The 21,150-nt window shown below is 32.3% G+C and overlaps 3 protein-coding genes across 4 annotated transcripts; 1 reads left to right on the forward strand and 2 right to left on the reverse strand.

The window, feature by feature from the left end:
* The first annotated feature begins 2,531 nt into the window (after positions 1-2,531).
* LOC133784452 (nicotianamine synthase-like) lies at positions 2,532-3,392 on the forward strand. Its single transcript, XM_062223795.1, has one exon. It carries the CDS (start codon positions 2,532-2,534, stop codon positions 3,390-3,392), a length of 861 nt encoding a protein of 286 aa, XP_062079779.1.
* Positions 3,393-8,207: 4,815 nt separating this feature from the next.
* Positions 8,208-9,410, reverse strand: LOC133784453 (xyloglucan endotransglucosylase/hydrolase protein 24-like). Its single transcript, XM_062223796.1, has 3 exons — positions 9,106-9,410; positions 8,809-9,002; positions 8,208-8,622 (listed from the first exon to the last, which is right to left on the reverse strand). Exons 1-3 carry the CDS (start codon positions 9,376-9,378, stop codon positions 8,208-8,210), a joined length of 882 nt encoding a protein of 293 aa, XP_062079780.1. The 5' UTR covers positions 9,379-9,410.
* A 6,647-nt stretch (positions 9,411-16,057) lies between these two features.
* Positions 16,058-21,150, reverse strand: LOC133783122 (xyloglucan endotransglucosylase protein 7-like). 2 transcript variants are annotated; one of them, XM_062222661.1, is made up of 4 exons: positions 21,136-21,150; positions 17,441-17,704; positions 17,158-17,351; positions 16,058-16,463 (listed from the first exon to the last, which is right to left on the reverse strand). In XM_062222661.1, exons 1-4 carry the CDS (start codon positions 21,148-21,150, stop codon positions 16,058-16,060), a joined length of 879 nt encoding a protein of 292 aa, XP_062078645.1. The 2 variants fall into 2 exon arrangements, with proteins under 2 accessions (XP_062078645.1, XP_062078646.1); XM_062222662.1 differs by lacking the exon at positions 21,136-21,150 and having other exon boundaries at positions 17,441-17,710.

Consider the following 21,150-nt stretch of genomic DNA (forward strand, 5'->3'; position numbering starts at 1 on the left):
GGAAGTTCTCCTGCTCGGACAATTAAGGTGAGGGCTCTCATCTCTCAATCGCCTCCCAGGTCCGAGGTTCTAGTTCTCGGACCTAAGATAAGGCGCAACGTGTCAGTAAATGTAGGATTTCAGAGTTAGAGGATCGTGTGACAATCTTTATGGGTGATCCATCAACAGTGTTGTTGAGTGTACGACTCGACAATTTGCACACCCACTACGCTGCCGGAAATGGAAATACTTACAGCACGCCTTGACAGTACCTAGGGCATGTTCCCTATAAAGTAGGTGCTTTTCGGCAGTGGCCCCCACACATCTCGTTTGGGCCTTGGTCTCTATTTAGTGCAGCCTAGTGCATTGAATTGGTATTAATCTCCCAGTAATGGGAAGAATGTGCATTAATCACTTATGATTAGTATTAATGACCCCAACCCCTATAAATAGGGTTGGGAGTCTCATTGTAAATGGTTCAGTTTTGGAGAGAGAAAACTAATTGTACTCAAAGCAATCTAAACGTTGCCTGAGAATACCACATTGAAACTTGCAATCACAAGCTAACAAGTCCCTTAATACCAGAAACTTGTGGACTAGGGTTCTTTTATAATCTGAACCACGTAAAAATCATCATGTTCTTATAATTTATTTTTTTAATCTCTCTTATTAAAGTTGATAGCGAAAAAGACAGTCAACAATACAAATTTAATAAAAATAATTAATAAATTTTATAAGTAAGACTAAGTAAATATGCCTTGCACATTGCTAGTATCTAGTATATAAATATTATATATATATGTCATATAAATATTATATATATATGTCATATAAATATTATATAAATATATATTTATATGTGGCTGTGAAAATTTATCCACAAATATACCCTCCTAGGCATAAATACCAATTCATACACCATGATCAACTGATCACAAATGAATAAATATTTATATCATAAACGGGGCCGAGCAACACAAAAACATGGATATATTGTCATGCATATCTTATAAATTCAAACAATAAAATCAATGTACTTAAAAGAAAAGAAGCAATTTTTAAAATGCCACATGATAAAATAAGCTTTAATGACATACAATACATAAGTAGAATCTCAATCCAATTCACATCATATTAATTCTTATTTAATTATGACCTTTTTGTTTTTGTGAGAATACACAACAGAGTCTAAGGAGAAGGGGAATAAATAAATAAATATTAGTAATTAATATAACAAATTAAGTGTGTGTTGTCGGCCAAGGCATTTCTCATGCCTCAATTTAGATTCACCCGTGACCAAAATGTACATACGCGTACGTCGTGTGAACATAAAATTGCAAAGAATCTACACTTTCCTCTTATTTATTATTCGAGAATTGCTAAATGATTCCAATATTATAAAAATGTGATATACTGTTATTAGTGCAATTCAATATTAAATCTCATTTATTTTAATTTAATAAATATTATGAAATATTACTAACCAATATGTCACCACAAAAAGTATACAAAAAGTGTTTGGACACTTTAAAATATGCCAATTAGCAACACATTATTACTTTGTTAATCATATGTACTGTTATTACAAGACACGTTGTGTGGAATGAATATATACCCAATATCCTTTATATATATATTTATATATATACTTCACCAGATACGCTAGCCATGGCTTCTAATATAAGCACAAAACTACTAGCTATACTAATAATACATATGATCAAGGGGTCTCCCAAATGACAAGAATATTAAACTAATGATCAGTTTGATGTGATCGATCGATCCATAATTAATATATATTGAATAAAGAATTTGGATGGCATGTGGCTGAACTACTTAATTATAATTACTTAGTATATTTTTTACAATCCGAGGTTAGCAATTTGGGATAATGACAAATAGAATCAATTAAGTAATACCTTTGTTTAGTACTACTATATACTGAAATCGAACTAGCTAGTTAATTATTCCTATTTTGTAATTATATTCAATGATTTTGAGGGTAAATTTTATTTTTATAGAGAAATGCTAAATATACTTTATATTATACTCTTTTTTGTATTATCTTAAATCAACAAATCATTTGTGGATTTCACTAATGATATGAAAAAATATTAAAATATAAAAAATTAAATAATTTCAGCATGTAATGTAATGATGAAAGAGTATATAAGAGAGTCTACTAATCCTGACTCTGTGTATACAGAATTTAACGCCAATTAATTAATTAATATATCTTTACCTAAATCTAGACGTTTTAACAATATTATATATATATATATATAGATGTAAACATGGGTTTCAACTAAGATATCCAATTAATCAAAATCAGAACCAAAGTTGCATGAAGCAGCACGCTGATGACTTTACCAATAATAAGATTTCCTCAGGTAGGTACGTACGTACGTAGTTTATAAAACACCATTCAAATTTCTTGAATCTATATATAGTTGAGAGACTGAATTAAAGCTAATTAAAAGAAGCTAAAAAAGGATCTCACAAAACAATTGAACTCACATTTATATAGCGCTATCCCACAAAATCATTCTCCAATGGCTTCTCTCCAAATCTCCGACTTCAATAGCCAAATCCCAGTTGACCTACTCATATCCTATGTCTTCCAACTCCACACAAACATATCAAAGCTCGAGTCACTCCGACCCTCCAAGCAGGTCAACGCTCTCTTCACTCAGCTGGTCAACTTGTGCACCCTCCCCTCGTCGATCGACGTTAGGGCTTTGCCTCAAGACCTCCAACTCAAGCGGGCAAGTCTCATCAACCTTTGTGGCCAAGCTGAGGGCCTAATGGAGCTTGAGTTCTCTACTTTCATAACCAAAACACCCAAACCACTCAACAACCTCAACCTCTTCCCGTACTATGGAAACTACGTCAAGCTAGCCAAAATGGAGTACAACATCTTGGCCGAGAATGGTGCGGCGAGCCCCAAGAAGGTAGCGTTCGTGGGGTCAGGTCCTATGCCCTTGACATCCCTAGTCTTGGCAGCCAGCCACATGAGAACCTCTCACTTTGACAACTTCGATCTCGACGAGAAGGCGAACAGCCTCGCTCGCCGGCTGGTTTCTTCCGATGAAGAGCTTGAGAAGAGAATGAAGTTTGTGACCAAAGATGTCATGGAGTTGAGGGAGAGTCTTGGTGAGTATGACTGCATATTCTTGGCTGCTCTTGTGGGATTGAGTAGAGATGAGAAGGTGAAGATTTTAGGGCACGTGAGGAAGTATATGAAGGAAGGAGGGTTGTTGCTTGTGAGGAGTGCCAATGGGGCTAGGGCTTTTCTGTACCCTGTGGTTGAGGAGCATGACTTGGTTGGTTTTGAGGTTCTTTGCGTCTTTCATCCCAACGATGAAGTTATCAACTCGGTTGTTTTGGTTCGAAAGCCCTTTGCTTCTAATTAATTATAATAATAATAATAATGATGTATTATATGGTAAGCTTTCAGGGGCTTTACATATAATTAATATATATCCTACGTTCTCTTTAAGTGTCTTTACATATAATTGTTATTAGCTCCATTTTCTCCCATCTTAGGGAATTGTGATTGTGAGCCTATCTATGTATGTTTGCGTTTTAATTGAGTTTGCATTATGAATTCCTACTAGCTAGCTGGTACGTATAGTACTTTGTGGTTTTGGTCAATATATAAATATACCAGATTTATGTGTTTTTTTCTTCTTCTAATGTGTGATAGAATAATAATGGCAATTTTCCACATCATGGTACGTAATATGGTAAAGAGTAATGTTTGCCTTTGAATCATCATGATGCATCATTGTTTGAGGAATAAAATGAACTAAGCCCAAACCCAGATAAGAAGGCCCAATAAAAAGTCCCAAAAAATTGGTCATCAGCCCACAGATGAAAATCTATATATTCAAACTACTGCAGAAAAGTAAGGAGCGATCTCGTCCGAGCAATTAAGGATACAAATTACAATAGGCCGTCCGATCAGGAAAAGTAGAATGGAATCGCAGTCCAAATAAATGGTAGAGTAGAAAATAATTAGAACTATGTGAGAGGTGGTTCAGATAGTACATGAAATGATTCAAACCAACAAAAATTTGGAATAATACTATTATAAAACACTACAAGAATTTCAAGTGTCCGCCGCTAATACGCCGCGCATAAAAATTTGTCGCTAATAATGATTATTAGCGGCGGATTGGCACACCCGCCGCTAATAACCATTTATTAGCGGCGGAGCCCGCTGCTAATACCTATGTCAGAGACATTATTATTAGTCGTGGGGTCCGCCGCTAATATTGTTTTTATAATTTTTTTAAAATTAAATTTTAAATAAATTAATATTTATTAAATTTAATTATTTTTAAAAATAATTTATAATATAATTTAACAAAAATAAACATTTAATTAATTTAAACATAACTAACATTAAAATTAATATAAATAGTTTTAATATTTATCAAACTAGTAAATATCGCTATTGTCATTAAAAATAAATAAAGTATTAATTCAGTCCAAATATATAAACTAGTAACTAAATAAAGTCATTAAGATTAATATTGAAATTGTCCTCATCTTCAACATTTTGGTTTGGCTGTGAGGACGACGGCTGTGGCGGTGAGGGTGACGGCTGTGGCTGTGGCGTTGAAGGAATATAAGGTGGTTGTGATGATCGTCCGAGCGTGAGGTCCCCAAACAGATCTCGAGGCTGTGGCTGCGACCCGCCTCCAACCTCCCAATATCTAACATTAGGTAGCAGAGGCTGCATCGATCCTCCTGGAAAATCGGTAAAGCTAAAATATAGTAGAGGAGACTGGGAAGAGGGTCCAGAAGTGTATTAGTTTTGATACTGAAGAGGTTGTTGCGACGAAACATGTAGCGGATACATTGGATGAGGCTGGTATAGCTGCTGTGGCGGATACTGTGAAGGAGGCTGGAACTGCTGCTGTGAAGGAGGCTGATACTGCTGCTGTGAAGGAGGCTGGTGCTGCTGTTGTGGCGATGTATGAAGGTCAAGATTGACAGTGTTACTCTGAGAAGACGAACCACCTTCGGATTGTGGTGGAAAATGCCTCTGCATAAAACTGTCAAACATTGGGTCATACATTTTACTGGGATGCACAATTGTCGCAGTCTCAAACGTCTCACGAATTGCCTTCATCATCATAGCCATAACTTTCATATCTTCATTAGGCGTAGCAGCAGTATTTGCTTGGGACTAACTTTGATCTGTAGAGCTAGAGGATGGCATTAAAAGTTAACCCAAAATATCCCACTAATGAATTTCAATGTATCAATTAGATCAATTTTTTTTATACATTTTCTTTGATGCAATGATGTCAACATATATATATATATCTAACAAAGAAGCAAGAATACCTGTAAAAATAAGGTAGAAATTTTAAGCAGCTAGACTGTAATATTGATTATGAAATGTTCTCCTAATTTGCATATATGTCAAAGATACAACATGTAAGGACCGTTGGACACCATCTATTTCCCCATTGGTATGATATTGTCCGCTTTGGGCCTAAGCCCTCACAGATTTGTTTTTGGGCACCTTCCCAAAAGGCCTCATTCCAATGGAGATGGTGTCCAACTTTATATACCCAAGATCCTTCCCATTTCTAGCCAATGTAGGACTTTGGTTGTACACCCAACAATCATCCCCTCAAACAAAGGACCACCTTGCCTCCCCTGAGACGATTACAGATCTAAACCTGAATCCCTCGATTCCAACACTCAAGATCCCCTTGAGTAAGCTAGATGAATCCCTTCACCAGCTAGATTCGAAATCCTTTCGAATCAGATCTGAACCTCTGAAGGCTCTAGCAGCAAGCTTCACCTCCTTTGTTTGGCAATCCGAGGATACATTCACATGGCTAATTTTGGGATCTGGCTCTGACACCACTTATAAGGACCGTTGGACACCATCTATTTCCCCATTGGTATGATATTGTCCGCTTTGGGCCTAAGTCCTCACGGATTTGTTTTTGGGCACCTTTCCAAAAGGCCTCATTCCAATGGAGATAGTGTCCATCCTTATATACCCAAGATCCTTCCCATTTCTAGCCAATGTGGGACTTTGGTTGTACACCCAACACAACAAAATATATATTATCACATAATCAACTTTTTTTTTTAAACGAAATAGAATTAATAATGAATACAAGATCCATTTTACAATTACCTCTACTATTCCAACTTTTTCAAATTAATTCTTCTACTTTGAAAAGAGAAAAAAGAAAAAAAAATTCGTAGCTTCTGCAATAAAACACACACAAAAAAAAAGTTATTTGTGTAAAACAATAAAAACTATAAATATTATGTAGAGTAATATTATTATGTATATAGAAAGGAGACGTACCTGAATGGGAATTAAGGAAGGAAGAATCACCTCCCATCAATCTGACCCAACAACAAAATCAAACACTCTGAAAAAAATACAACTACTCTGAAAAAACAACTACCACAGACGGTCCAGAAATAAAGATACAACTACTCTAAAAAAAAGCTAAAACTACAACAACAATAAACACAACTTACCACAGACGCGAAGAGGTGGAAAGTTGCTGTGTAATCTATTGGGTGTACAACCAAAGTCCCACATTGGCTAGAAATGGGAAGGATCTTGGGTATATAAAGTTGGACACCATCTCCATTGGAATGAGGCCTTTTGGGAAGGTGCCCAAAAACAAATCCGTGAGGGCATAGGCCCAAAGCGGACAATATCATACCAATGAGGAAATAGATGGTGTCCAACGGTCCTTACAAGTGGTATCAGAGCCAGGTTCCCAAAATTAGCCACGTGAATGTATCCTCGGATTGCCAAACAAAGGAGGTGAAGCTTGCTGCTAGAGCCATCAGAGGTTCATATCTGATTCGAAGGGATTTCGAATCTAGCTGGTGAAGGGATTCATCTAGCTTACTCAAGGGGATCTTGAGTGTTGGAATCGAGCGATTCAGGTATTCGAAGCGATTTCGAATCTAGCTGGCGAAGGGATTCATCTAGCTTACTCAAGGGGATCTTGAGTGTTGGAATCGAGGAATTCAGGTTTAGATCTGTAATCGTCTGAGGGGAGGCAAGGTGGTCCTTTGTTTGAGTGGAGGATTGTTGGGTGTACAACCAAAGTCCCACATTGGCTAGAAATGGGAAGGATCTTGGGTATATAAAGTTGGACACCATCTCCATTGGAATGAGGCCTTTTGGGAAGGTGCCCAAAAACAAATCCGTGAGGGCTTAGGCCCAAAGCGGACAATATCATACCAATGGGGAAATAGATGGTGTCCGACGGTCCTTACATAATCGTCTACCAGTCGACGGAGAAGTCGGAGAAGAAGAAAGGAGAACAGACGCGAAGAGGGGGTGCCAATTTGATGTGTATTCATAAGCATTAGCGGCGGGACCCGCCGCTATTAGTTTCTCCCGCGGCCATTAATATTACTAGCGGCGGGTAGCCCGCCTCTAATAAAAGGTGATTACCCGCCGCTGATACTATTAGCAGCGGATATCCGCCTCTAAAAGAAGGTAATTGTCCGCCGCTAATAACACTTAAAAAAATAAACTGTTTGTTTCCCGGGTATTTGCATCTGTTGTATTAGCGGCGGACTACCCGTCGCTAATAATGGGCAGTCCGCCGCTAATATATATTATTATATTTTTTTAAATAATCACACTTAATTAGCGGCGGACCCCTAGTCCGCCGCTAATACCTTGTATAATAGCGGCAGACTGTACCCGCCGCTAATAGATACGCCGCAACTAACATTAATTGTTGTAGGGAAAGAAAGAGAGTGCACATAAAAAGATGAGGATAACATTGAGAAGAAAAATGACAGAAAGATCCCAAAATTAAGGTCATCTAGACAATAATTCGATTACAGATTTTTGTCAAAACAATGATTAGTATATACTTTTCAATATTAAGGTCTTTCGATTGATAAATAAAATATATTTATAAATAATTAAAAGCACAACAAACACAGGATATAAAGAAATATTTTTCTCTTTTATTGATTACAACTTACAAGATTGAGATGATCATCATCAGTTCATCATATATATATAATCATGAAAGTGGTACAAAAATTAACAAAGTAAATAAAAAGATGAGACTGAAAGTAGCGTTGTAATTGCATGCACATGAAAAGTAAAATAAAATAATAAAAGGGAAGAATAATAATAATAATGATCAAAATATTGAATATCAAGAGATGATGATGAGTAGAACTTGTTTTCCATCTTCGTACTAGTTGTATTGACATTCCTTGGGAAGGCCATTAGGGAATCGTTTGAAATCTTTGCAGTAATTGTAGATCATATTGTTCTGCTTAACCCGGTTCAACTTTCCCATAGCTCCATGATCAAGCGTTTTGAAGAACTTATCAGGACTAGTCCAGAAAGAAAATATAGATCTGGAAGGTGGTGTGCAAGAAGGATAGCCTTTAGACCAGTCACAGTTATATTTCTCTGCTCTGAATTCCTTGAAGAAGGCCTTGAAAGGTGCTTTTGACCAATCTATCTTCACCAAACCACCTCTTGTGGCCCAATTATCAGCTTCCCACAGGCTTGAGTAAAGCTTCATGGCCTTGTTTTTGGGGAAGGGAACGCCCTTACTCTCCAGGTTCTTGAATTCTCTGATTGGAGTTTCATCAACTAACCACCTAAGAGTTTACAAGAGATCTTGATCAGTTAATTAGATTATTATGATATCTTGATATCGTTTATCCTAGAACTAGCTAGATATATCTTAGAACTAATATATATGTTACCAAAAAATTCTAGTAGGAATTTTGTACCACTAGCTAGGCACAGTAGTATTATTGAGGATCAATTTTATATACACTTACACAATGTGATGAGGACTCCAGAGAATGGAGTATTTGTGAAAATCAGCAGTGGGGTCAAACCAAAGACGGAATTGCTGCTCTCTTTTACCTTCTCCATTGCAAAACACATTGGTGTGAACTGTGTAGGGTTGGCCACTGACGTTCCCCAAGAATTCAAAGTCTATCTCATCGTGCCCTTTTCCTTTGGAAGATAACTAATCAATCATATCAAACAAATTAGCCTAATTAATTAAATGGACATGCAATTAATAATTAAAGAGGAAATAGAAAAGATGAGAATAATTAAAAACTACTGACGAAGAAGGCTGTGACAGTTCCAGCTGAGTTTCCAGAGACGAGCTTGATTAGCATGTCGATCCTGGCGAAGAGATATTTGCCATTTGACTCGAAGCCTGAGCCTGAAACTTTGTCAAGCGTGACGCTAAGAAGCTGGCCATTGTTGACTATCTTAGAGCGACCATTCCCCCATGAGCAGTGGAGATCATCGAACAGATTACCACCGAAGACACCGATGGAAGAAGAGCTAAGAGTAAGAAATAAAACCACCAAAACTGTTTGGTTGATCTTCATGATAGGCAGTAATGGAAGTCTTACTTATGTTCTTCTTCTTCTTGTTTGTGTTTTGTTTTGACATGTTATAGCTTGAAAAGTATCATATTTATAGGTTAAAACTATTATGACTTCATGGGGTTTCACCATCGTTATGACTAATTCTATTATTATTATTATTATTATTATTATTGTAAGTTTTAGTTGTGTAGTAGTAGTCTTAATGACATGGAACAACTCTTAAAATCCAGCTATGTATTCTTTACAATCGTTTTCGTGACTGAAACTATGCCCACCACTAACCAATCATTTAATATATAATGAAAGAATGAAATCCCTTTTAATAGAATTATGTTGGTATTTCACTTGAATTTTCAGATTAATTTGTTAACAAGCCAATTGTGTCAACGGGAGAAAAAAATATATGAACGTTTGACTTGATTATTGTGCATAAAAGAACCAAAATCCTCAACGTGGTAGCCACACTCAATAAGGGCTTAAGAAGACAATTCTCACGTAGGAAACACCACCTACTTTTTCTTCAAAATTAATGTATTAAATAACACAATCAATTTATCATTATATCAAATCTACAATACATTTTTACTTTTTGCCTCAGCTCATGGGCCCGGAGAAGGGCCTGGGCCAGCTAGTGTTGTCAAGAATTTGACAACTTTTTGGCATCTTTAGTAAAAATATCACAAAATTTTTGTTCTAACTAAAATGAGAGTAAAAATTTGACATGATTTAAGCCAAATAACTTGTTCGCTTCTATAACGTTTAGTTTTTCAATACAGTCTAAACTAGTACCCTCAATATATATATTTTTATCAAACTAATTTATGTTAAGACCTAAATACCTTTAATAACGTAATACCTTAATATATTACATTTTAATATTGATTTTTTTTTTATGTTGTGCGTTCAAATCATCATTTAGAGCCTTATCTGGTGGAGATGTCTCATGGTGGACTGGGGGCAAGCCTAGGATTTCCTCAGGGTTGTTTGACATATTTTTGTGGTAATCATCTTTTTGCTGAAAATGGAGAAAAATGCTTGAGTTAGTAGTTGGCTCTCAATAAAAGTACAAAAATATTGACTGCAATTTTGTAACAAATATGAATTTAGAAAGATGTCACAAATGAAGTTGTTCGGTTCGGGTATTAATGAACAGTACTACATCCACGAATCATTAATATTGTTGTAAAATCTTTTAGAATAAGAGAGGTTAACTTAGGCTATTGAGTTTTCTTAACTTAGGGGAAATGAGCATGTATACGAATTTTTATCTAATTTGTTCATTTTAATGTTATTTTTTATTTTATTTCATTTCATTTCATTTATATATATATATATATTGTTTCTTTCATTTTTACGTTAATAGTAAATTTACACTTTCATTTATACGGTCTACTTAATTTTTTCAAGCTTTTCATTCTCTTTACCAATTTCTAATATTTGAATGCAAATTATATTTCCTAGAGATAATTAGTTTTTGAATTTGCTAAATATATATATATATATTTTTTTATATAATAAATGTATAGATAACAGAAATTCTTGATTTTAACGATTTTTATTTTTTTAATGTTAACTTTAACAGAATATTCTTATATTTAACAAAATATTCTTATATTTAACAAAATATTCTTATATTTAACGGTAGTTTGTAAACAATGAAACTTAAATAAAATAAAATAAATAATTAAAAAAATTAACATAGGATATTTTTGAAATATTTTTATAATGATAATTATTTAAAAATAATAAATAATTTAACAAATTAAAATAAGATATTTTTGAGATATTTTACAATGATAATTATTTAAAAATAATAAATAATTAAACAAATAAAAATATGATATTTTTTTTAGATATTTTACAATGATAATTATTTAAAAATACTAAAATCATATGTTTTATAATTTAAATAAAATTTAATTAAACTTAAATCACTTATTAGAATAATACCATATTAAACATATAATATAATCTATTGTGAATTAGCAATAAATTGCTTTTTTTTTAAAAAAAACTAGCAAGAAGCTTAAATATAAAATCACGTATAATATTTAATATTACATTAAATATATAATATATAATCTATTGTTGTTACTCTCAAATTCAAAAACTAGAATAAACATAAACTTAAACAAAAAATAATTAAATTAGTTAATTAAAATAAGATATTTATATGACATTAATATAAATTTAATAAAAATAATTAATAAATTTTATAAATAAAACGAAGCAAACGTTCATATTGAACGTTGCTTGTATCTAGTATATATATATATATAAATGATATCACTATTTGTATTTAGGTGAAGAAGAAAGTATAATTTTTGTCTTAGGGAGCTGTATTCATCATTTCCATGCATACATATGATGAGTTGAATAAGTGCCCTATATATATACATGTATTCAAATAAATAATAATTAATCCCATTGCAATCTTAAATACAAGCTCATGCTACCCATTGTAATATCAAATGCAACTAAATCAAGTTAAGCAACCTCATTATGCAACTTAATCATCCTAATGCAGTTCATGCAATCTACTGCAACCTCAAATATAACTCAATACAACCACAAACAACCCATTATAACCTCAAATGCATGCTTATGCAACTGAATGCAATCCCAAACAACTCATTGCAACCTCAAATGCAAGCCTAATAAAAGCCCAATGCAACATAAATCAACTTTGAAAATCTCAATTGCAAATTTCATGCTTATGCAATTCATGCAACCCAAAGCAACCTCAAATGTAAGCCCAATGCAACCTAAAGCAACCCACTACAATCTCAGATGCAAGCTCATCATGCAAGCTAAGTGCAACCCAAAATAACTTCAAATGCAAGTCCAATGCAACCTTATGCAATCTCAAATGCAAGCCCATGCAACCTAATTCAACTTAAAAACTCATATGCTAATTTTATCCTTGTGCAATACATGTAATCCACTGCAACTTTAAATGCAAATTATAACATGTTAAGTAGCTTGTTATGCAACTAAAGCAACTTAAAAAAAAATCATTATGAAAATTAATCATCTTTATGCAACCTCATGCAACCTAAAGCAAGTTGTTAAACAACGTAATTAACATGTTAAAACAACTAAGTCGATTCAGAAAAGCAACCAAAAATAACATGTAAAGCAACTCATAAATCGCCTTAAGCAACCCATAAATATATCCAACCTAATGCTTATTCTTATGCAACTCACTCAACCTCAAATACAAGTCCAATGCAACTCGGTGCAATCTCAAATGCAACCCAATACAACCTAACAAACTCACTGCAACTTCTAATGCAAGCTCATGCAACTTAATTATAAGTATAGAGAAATTCTTCTCAGCTTTATAATGTGTATTATTTGATAAGTGGATCAAACTTTTTTTTTATATGAAATAAGTGGATAAAACTTGGGCATATGATGTATATGACTTTTTTGGATCCCAATTACATGTGAATTGCATGATTTGTATAACTTGACTCTAATTGTTAATATATTCTTAATTTTATTTTAATATTTTAGGAACACCATCTTAATTAATTGTGTTATTATTACAACCTTATAATTAAATTGCTTATTACAAAAATACCTTTTAGTACACATGATATAACTATGGTTTAATAAAGAATAAAGAAGAAATCTTGACTTAGTCCACATTAAATGAGTCATATTTCTATAAATGTAAACATGTATACTATATATATATGCCTTAAACAAGAAAATATATTTTTGTTTAATAATTTCGAAAAATACTTTGAGTTATACATAAATGAAACAATTTTTGAAAAATGGTACAAATGAATTAAAACTTTTCTATATATGTATTTTTAAAAATCCCCAAAATTTTATAGAGATTTGGTGTAAAAAAATAATTGCTCGTGCATGATAAATCGTGACCCTCTTATTTATAGAATAATCATATATTGCAATTAAAATTCCTAAAACTAAGGACAGTTAATTAAGAAAATTTTATATAACTTCCCTATTTTAATGTGGTCGACCCAATCTATCTCCACATTGAGGGATAAATTGGAAAATACCCACTTTTAAAACTAGTTAATCAAAATTAGCCAATAAATATATTTAGTTCAATATTACACAGATTTATAACTACATTTCCTACAGTATCCTTACTCAAAAACCCTACTCACCTTCACGTAGATCTCTGCCATTAATTTCTCCCTCTAAAACTGGAAGGATTTAGGTTGGTAAACGGAAGATGATGGGTCAGTGGAAGGATTGGGAGGGAGAAAGATTAATAAAGGGGTATAATGGATAGATTTAATGAAATATTGGGTATAAAAGTAAGAGTATTAGAAAGTAGTTAGAAATTAAAGTCTCCCTCTAAAACTGGGTACTCCATCTAATTTCATCCCACGGGATAAATTGGAAAATACCCACTTTTAAAACTAGTTAATCAAAATTAGCCAATAAATATATTTAGTTCAATATTACACAGATTTATAACTACATTTCCTACAGTATCCTTACTCAAAAACCCTACTCACCTTCACGTAGATCTCTGCCATTAATTTCTCCCTCTAAAACTGGAAGGATTTAGGTTGGTAAACGGAAGATGATGGGTCAGTGGAAGGATTGGGAGGGAGAAAGATTAATAAAGGGGTATAATGGATAGATTTAATGAAATATTGGGTATAAAAGTAAGAGTATTAGAAAGTAGTTAGAAATTAAACTCTCCCTCTAAAACTGGGTACTCCATCTAATTTCATCCCACACATCCCACATTGATGAAAAGATATGAGACACTAATCCACTACTAAAAAGGCCACTAATAATTTTTTAGTGGCAAAATGTTTCTTTCTAAATATCATTTATATATTTTCTAAAAAAAATATCATTTATATATAATATCAACTAATAATATTGTATGCCTAGAAGAAAATATTTAGTCATAAATTGTTGCTAATATAAATTTAGTCACAATCTTTATATATAATAAAAATTTTATTGTTATTAAAAATATAACTAGCGACAACAATTTATTTGTTTGTAACTAAATACTTTTAGCCATGAAATTTTTAGTGATAAAACAATTATGACAATATTTTTTTAGTTACAAATTTTTTATTTTGTCACAAATTTTTTTTTTTTTTTTTGATCAAGAAGAAAAAAGCTTCATTAAGACTAAAAAGTGAGATTTTCGTAGTGCACTGCAAATGAACTCTTGTCGACTAGGTTTAAAATTGAAAAATATCTCTTAATGATAATGGGTGGTATATATGATATCATTTCCTGGTTACAAATATGTACCTTACTACTTTTTTTTTTAAAAAAAAAAACGTATACAGACAACCTAATATATAATCAAATTTGGGCAGCAAGGTAAATATATTTGTTGACCAACCTTTACATATAATAAAAAAATTATTGACCAATTTGAGCCTAGAGTACCTAAAGATATTGGATTTCGAATGACAGGGTATCAAAACGTTATTAAAAATATAAGGTACGAAGTCTGTATTTCGATAAAATACAAAATACTCATTTGTAAATCACAAAATATTACTAGATTGTCCAAGAAAGAGAATAAGAGAGAAATCTATGGTAGTTGGGCTATGTTCCTCTTGTTTCAACATTAGACTTGATTGGAAAACAAAAGCTTCAAAGTGGCGATTCCACAAAACTTAGTATGGCCACCCATGGCAGTTGACAACGAGTGGGAAAACAAGACTTGGGGCAGCGCATGTCGATGTTTGCAATAAGAGTGTATTTGTAATGCAGATGGTGCAGTTTTTTGCTAATTTATTGGATCGTACGACATATACAGTTTGAACAATTTTCAAACTGCATCTGCACCACATGACCTCAAACTGCAGCACAAAAATATAATACAGTGTGGAGCAAATGTAGGTGATTTACACATATATCCTCAATTAATTTAATAACAAGTTATATTAACAATGGAACATCATAATAAAATTCAACAACATATGACAAAGGTTCACAATAAAGTTCATTACAAAATTTATAATAAATTTTATAACTAAAGGATGTGAACATATCATATGCTCTTGAGGTTATATGGTAAAAGTGAAAAGCAATTAAAAAATTTGTATTTTTTTAACAATGAATTGTACTGTGGTCTAAACCACATTTATGAATTTTCAATCAGCGTGTGATTTAAAAAATATACAATCCACAACAATGCGAATAATTCTAAACCACATATTTTGTGTGGTGTGGTATAGTGCGCTATGGGCGGTTTGATGAACACTCCTGGTTGGTAGTGGTTCGCCGTGGAAGAAAAAGAGGAGGAAGAGAGAGAAATAATTTAGAGTGGTTTGTGTAATTTATTTCTGTAATTGGTGGTAATAAGTTGGGCCAAAACAATTGTAGTAATTAATTATTAACAACGAAACATAAAAGAAATACATCTCCGTTCATTGTTCATTCATTGTTCAGGTCACATAGAAATAAATTTGGATCATATATCTATATAACAATAACGTAAGTAACTCAACTAATCAATTGTTGTTACATGGAACAATGGAGTACATGATTCTTGTCATTGTTTTTTTAAAATAAACAAAAATAAAGAATAAAATGCAAAAAAAATGAATATGAAAAATGGTTGATAATAATAAGGATCATCATCGCGATCGATCAAGAGATCAGTGGTTGTACTTATTTCCCTCGATCTGTGTAGTAAATGTATGTATAATTAGTAAAGATTCTTATAATAACATTCCTTGGGAGGGCCTTGAGGGAATCGGTCATAATCAGTGCAGTAGTCATAGACCATATGATCCTTCTGAATCTGTTTCATCTTTTGTTGGTCTTTATGATCAAGCTTATCCCAGAGCCTGTGATTGTTGCTGAATGAAGAGAATATGGTTTTGCATGATCCACCACGAGACCAGCTGCACCCGTTTTCAGCTTTGAAGCTCTTGAAGTAGGCCTTGAAAGGTGCTTTCGACCAATCTGTCTTCACCAAACCACCTCTTGTGGCCCAGTCATCAGCATTCCAAAGACTTGAGTACAGCTTCATCGCCCGGTTTGTGGGGTATGGAACACCAAAACCCTCCAAGTTCTTGAATTCTCTAATGGCACTTCCATCTACCATGAACCTACAAATTTCTCAAAAGAGAAAATCACCCATAAGTGGCCACCAATACTATAACTTATACATAGATATGAATTACACAATAAAAAGTTTAATACCTTCTTGACAGTAAAATTATAGGTGCTCCGTGCTCTAATGCAATTTTTTTTTAATTATATATTTGAAAGTGATATTTTTCAAAAACTTCTGGGCCCCTATTTGTTTGAAAGTGTTAGGCTTCATATTGTCCTTATGTTTATATAGTCAAGGAAAAATTACACATAACACTATAAATTTTATAAAAAAAACAAAAATTTACAAAAATACAGATAATAATTTACAAATAGTTTTGTTATTCATTGTTATAATTGTCTATTTAGTATGTTGTTTGCAAAATTGCAACATGTGGTTATAAACTTGTAATATTTAATTAGTTACAAATTTGTAAACTTTATTTACAAAAAAATCAGTATTGTTTCAAATTTGTATATTTTGTTTAAAAAAAAAAATCCCTCTTTACTTTTGTAATTTTTTTTTTCCGATTTCGTATTTTTTTTAATATATTTGTACAACAATTATTTTTTGTACAGATATATATATATATAAATTTAAGATGTTGTTGAATTGAATGCTAATTAAGAACTTCATTAATAAATTTGTGCACATATACTTGTTTAAATTGTTGTGTAAAGAGCTAGCTAGGTAGGTAGAGGGCTTACAAAATGTGTTGAGGACTCCAAAGGATGGAATAGGTGTGGAAATCAGCAGTGGGGTCAAACCACAGTCGAAACTGTTGCTCTCTTTTACCTTCTCCTTTGCAAAACACATTGGTGTGAAGAGTGTATGGGTCACCAGAAACATTCCCCAAAAACTCAAAATCTATTTCATCGTGGCGGTCTCCTTTCGAAGATAGCTGTATTAATTCATACAATTATTATTAACTCACCATTAATGACTAAAATTAATTAATATATATTTAAACTCTTAAAAATTAATACTTACATAGAAGGCTGTGACAGTGCCAGCGGAGTTTCCAGGAACGAGCTTGATTTGCATCTCTATCTTGACAAAGAGAAATTCATTCTTTGACTCGAAACCTGAGCCTGAGACTTTGTCGAGTGTCACTGCCATAAGACTGCCATCGTTGAGTATGTTGCAACGACCCTCTCCCCATGTTACGTCCAGGTTCTTGTAAAGGCTATCATCACCCAAAACGACAACGAAAGAGCTGAGAGTAAGGGACAAAAGCAGCAAAACGACAGAGTTCTTCATTGTATATCAAATGGGATATTGTCTTTGTTTTTCTTATGTATGTATCTTATTAGCTTCTTAAGTGTACCATATATTTATAGGACTTAGTATTAGTTGATGAGCATTAACTTGGGAAGACTTGATGATGGGGTTTCATAATCATTATAATATGTTATTATTATTATTATTATTATTTCATTAGATTAAGTCCAGGTGCTATGTTTTTCTTGGAAACCTTTTCGAGAACCCAAAATATATATATTTAACCAGCATGTAAGCAAGAAATTAAGGTTAATGTGCTATCATTTTAAGTACTTAATAATAATGAATATACCATATACAATTTTATTAGAATATATTTAGTTTGACTTAATGTTTATATGAGTTGAGGTCATGAAGAAGGTAAACTGAAAACTCGATGGACCAACATATTAAAGTCCTTAACGTGATATCCACTACCAACAACTCATTTGAGAATGTTCAGAGTTGAAACTCTGGATTTGGGCCGGCCGCCCGGCCCATTATTATATTCATACAAGAAATGGTACGTACTGCCTGCACAAATGCCCTAATTTAGGAGAAATTTGGAAGGGTGGCATTTATTTATTTGTTTTATAGTGATGAAAAATATTCTTTATTTTTTGTCAAATTAATGTAGTATCTTACGTAATTAAATTAGTATAGGCGTTGAACTCTCCTAGTTTGTTAAGATTGAAAAAAAATATCTTATCAAAAAGATTTAAAACAAGTATAAATAATAATAATAATAATTTAGATGAAAATTTCAACATGTATTATTAAGGAAAAATTACATGCAGCACTCTAAATTTTAAAAAGATGAAAATTTACAAAAATTATAATAATACGGATAACAGTTTGTAAGAATTTTGTAACAGCATGTTACAATTTTCTATTTAGTTAGTAAATATTGTTTACAAAATCATAAAATATAGTTACAAATTTGTAAACTTTAGTTACAAAAAATTGTATTCTGTATTTACGATTATGTTCGTTCTATATATTTGTAATTTTTTTTCCAAATTCCGTATATTTAGTATTTTTTAAAATCTTAGATATTTTTGTGAATTTCTCAATTATTAATGCTCTAGTATTAGCAAGAGAACATCCTAATAGTTGTAATAATTTCCACTGAGCTCTCTTATGATAATGATCTTGTTTAGTTATATTTTCTTTCAATATTTCTTAATTATTCTTTTGATATTTTCCTCCAAAAGGCTTATTAGAACTACTTATTTTTATGCTGTTTTTTTTTGGGTGTGTCGTTTACGGACAGATATGAACTCCATTTTGCTAAGTAGTAGCTAGTGAGGAAGTTGTTATAATCAAGTACAATATGTGATTTTTGTGTATAGATAATTGACAATAAGTATAATTAAGGCCTAAAAGAGACGCAGAAAGAGGGTGATATAGTGATTAAAGGTTCCACTTTGGTATTAGAAATATAGAGTTCCCATTTAGAAGAAAAAATTGTTAATTTATAATAAACAGCTCGAAAATGGTTGTACCACACTAACGAAATTGACCTACTTTTATAGAGTTATAATTTACATATGTTTTCTTAATTTGCAACCCCACGACATACCTTAATGGGTTTGGTGCCGTTTTTCAATTTTTTTAATGGTTATATAACCTATAACTAATGGAAGACCAATAAATATATATAGCATCGATGCAATTTTTTTGTTTGGATCCTGGGAATAGTTATTGGTGATATTTTTTTTTTATGATCGTGTATATTATTTCTAATCTTTTGTAAATTTCTAGAGTGAAACAATTTATTTGAATATTGTTTTCAGTACTTTAAATTACTCAGAATTTTATGAAAAATTTGCAGCATATTCTAAATAACTGTAATATACACACTCATAAAAAAAATTCACCTAAAAAACTATTCAAGCAGTGCAAACAAAAAGAGGTAGAATAATGCCTCTCTTTTTGTGAGTTGCACCGTAAAATTACTCTATAAATATAAATATAAATATAAATATAAAAATTGTATTATTACCCTCGAAAGGTGCTTCGAAAAGGTACAAGTCCAGGTTCTCGGAGGACATTAATTCTAAACTGCATGCATATATGGGTGGCTGAGGACCACTGCTTCTGGATGTTGTGTCGTTTTCCAGACTATTCAATAATGGCCATGATCATTAATCATCAATTAACTTATGAAAAAAAAAACTAAAATAATAAATATTATCATCATAAAGCATGAATTTTGGATTCTTTTAGCCGCTTCATTGTGATTGTAGTACCTCACATTCCAATAATTATTCTTTTCATGTAACTCATTATCAAAATAACTAGGTTTTATATCATTAGTATAATTTTCGAATGATTTATTTATTTATATATAAATAGGGTACCATTAAGGTAATGATTGTTTTTAATTATTGATTGTAGGTATTTTTTTATATATATTTTTGGTACATAAATAAGTTGTAAATACATTTTGTATTTGACGATGTATAATGTAATTGCAAAATACCTTCAACAAATTTTTAGAAAATTCAAAAATAATTTAAGACATGGAAATAAGAATTTAAACATTCGGTTGCACACGCGTATAAATATCAAAACAATCATGCGTGCAACATTTTATTTAAATCCTAAATTTGACATTTTAAATTATTGGAAATTTCCTAAAAAATTGTGGGAAGTCTCGTGCAACTATATTATACATCATCATGTAAAAATAAAAGAATTACAACTTATTAATGTATCAAAAATACTAAAAGTACATATAGATACTATTTAAAAACAATCACTACCCAATAATATTTTATATATATTATTGGCTTTTAAAAAAAATATTGAAAATAATGAATGCTTTAGATTTCATGTTAATTTAAACAAAGTAAGTTCTGTTTACTAATTCCATCAAGCAGGATACATTATTTTTCTTAACAAATACATGCATTATTATTATTAGGAAAAGTATTATTGCATTAACTTAATCAATAGTGTACAGAAGAGTTGTAACAAACTCATAATAGAATGCTCTAACAGTTGTAACAGAAATCTATCAACTAACTAACTCTTAAACCCCCCCCCCCCCCCCCCCCCCCCCCTAAACTAAAAGGTGAGAAAGCCTCAACTCAACTAGACAATGTTTTGGTGAATATGTCTACAATCTGGTCTTGGGAGGGGACATGCTTACCCACTAGAACGCTTTGAACAATCTTCTCACAAACGAAGTACAAATCGAGCTCAATATGCTTGGTTCTCTAATGCAAAACAGGATTGGCAAACATAAGAATTATATTGATGTTATCACACCATAGAACTGGAGGAGTAGAAGAAGGTACTCAGAGCTCAGATAAAAGTGATTCAATCCATGTAAATTCAGCAGGCAAGTTAGCCAAACTTCTGTACTCAGCTTTGTTGGAACGAGAAACAGTGGGTTGCATTTTAGATGACCAAGAGACTAAAGAAGATCCCAT

The sequence above is a fragment of the Humulus lupulus genome, chromosome 6 (assembly GCF_963169125.1).
Source record: "Humulus lupulus chromosome 6, drHumLupu1.1, whole genome shotgun sequence".
Classification (NCBI taxonomy): domain Eukaryota; kingdom Viridiplantae; phylum Streptophyta; class Magnoliopsida; order Rosales; family Cannabaceae; genus Humulus; species Humulus lupulus.

Excerpts from the sequence above, each read along its gene's own strand:
- LOC133784452 (XM_062223795.1), top strand. The coding sequence starts at position 2,532 with ATGGCTTCTCTCCAAATCTCCGACTTCAATAGCCAAATCCCAGTTGAC.
- LOC133784453 (XM_062223796.1), bottom strand. The coding sequence starts at position 9,378 with ATGAAGATCAACCAAACAGTTTTGGTGGTTTTATTTCTTACTCTTAGC. Across the intron at positions 9,003-9,105 it reads GAACTGTCACAGCCTTCTTC|TTATCTTCCAAAGGAAAAGG; the intron begins GTCAGTAGTTTT and ends ATGATTGATTAG. Across the intron at positions 8,623-8,808 it reads TGGAGTCCTCATCACATTGT|GTGGTTAGTTGATGAAACTC; the intron begins GTAAGTGTATAT and ends GTAAACTCTTAG.
- LOC133783122 (XM_062222661.1), bottom strand. Across the intron at positions 17,352-17,440 it reads GCACTGTCACAGCCTTCTAT|CTATCTTCGAAAGGAGACCG; the intron begins GTAAGTATTAAT and ends GAATTAATACAG. Across the intron at positions 16,464-17,157 it reads TGGAGTCCTCAACACATTTT|GTTCATGGTAGATGGAAGTG; the intron begins GTAAGCCCTCTA and ends AGAAATTTGTAG.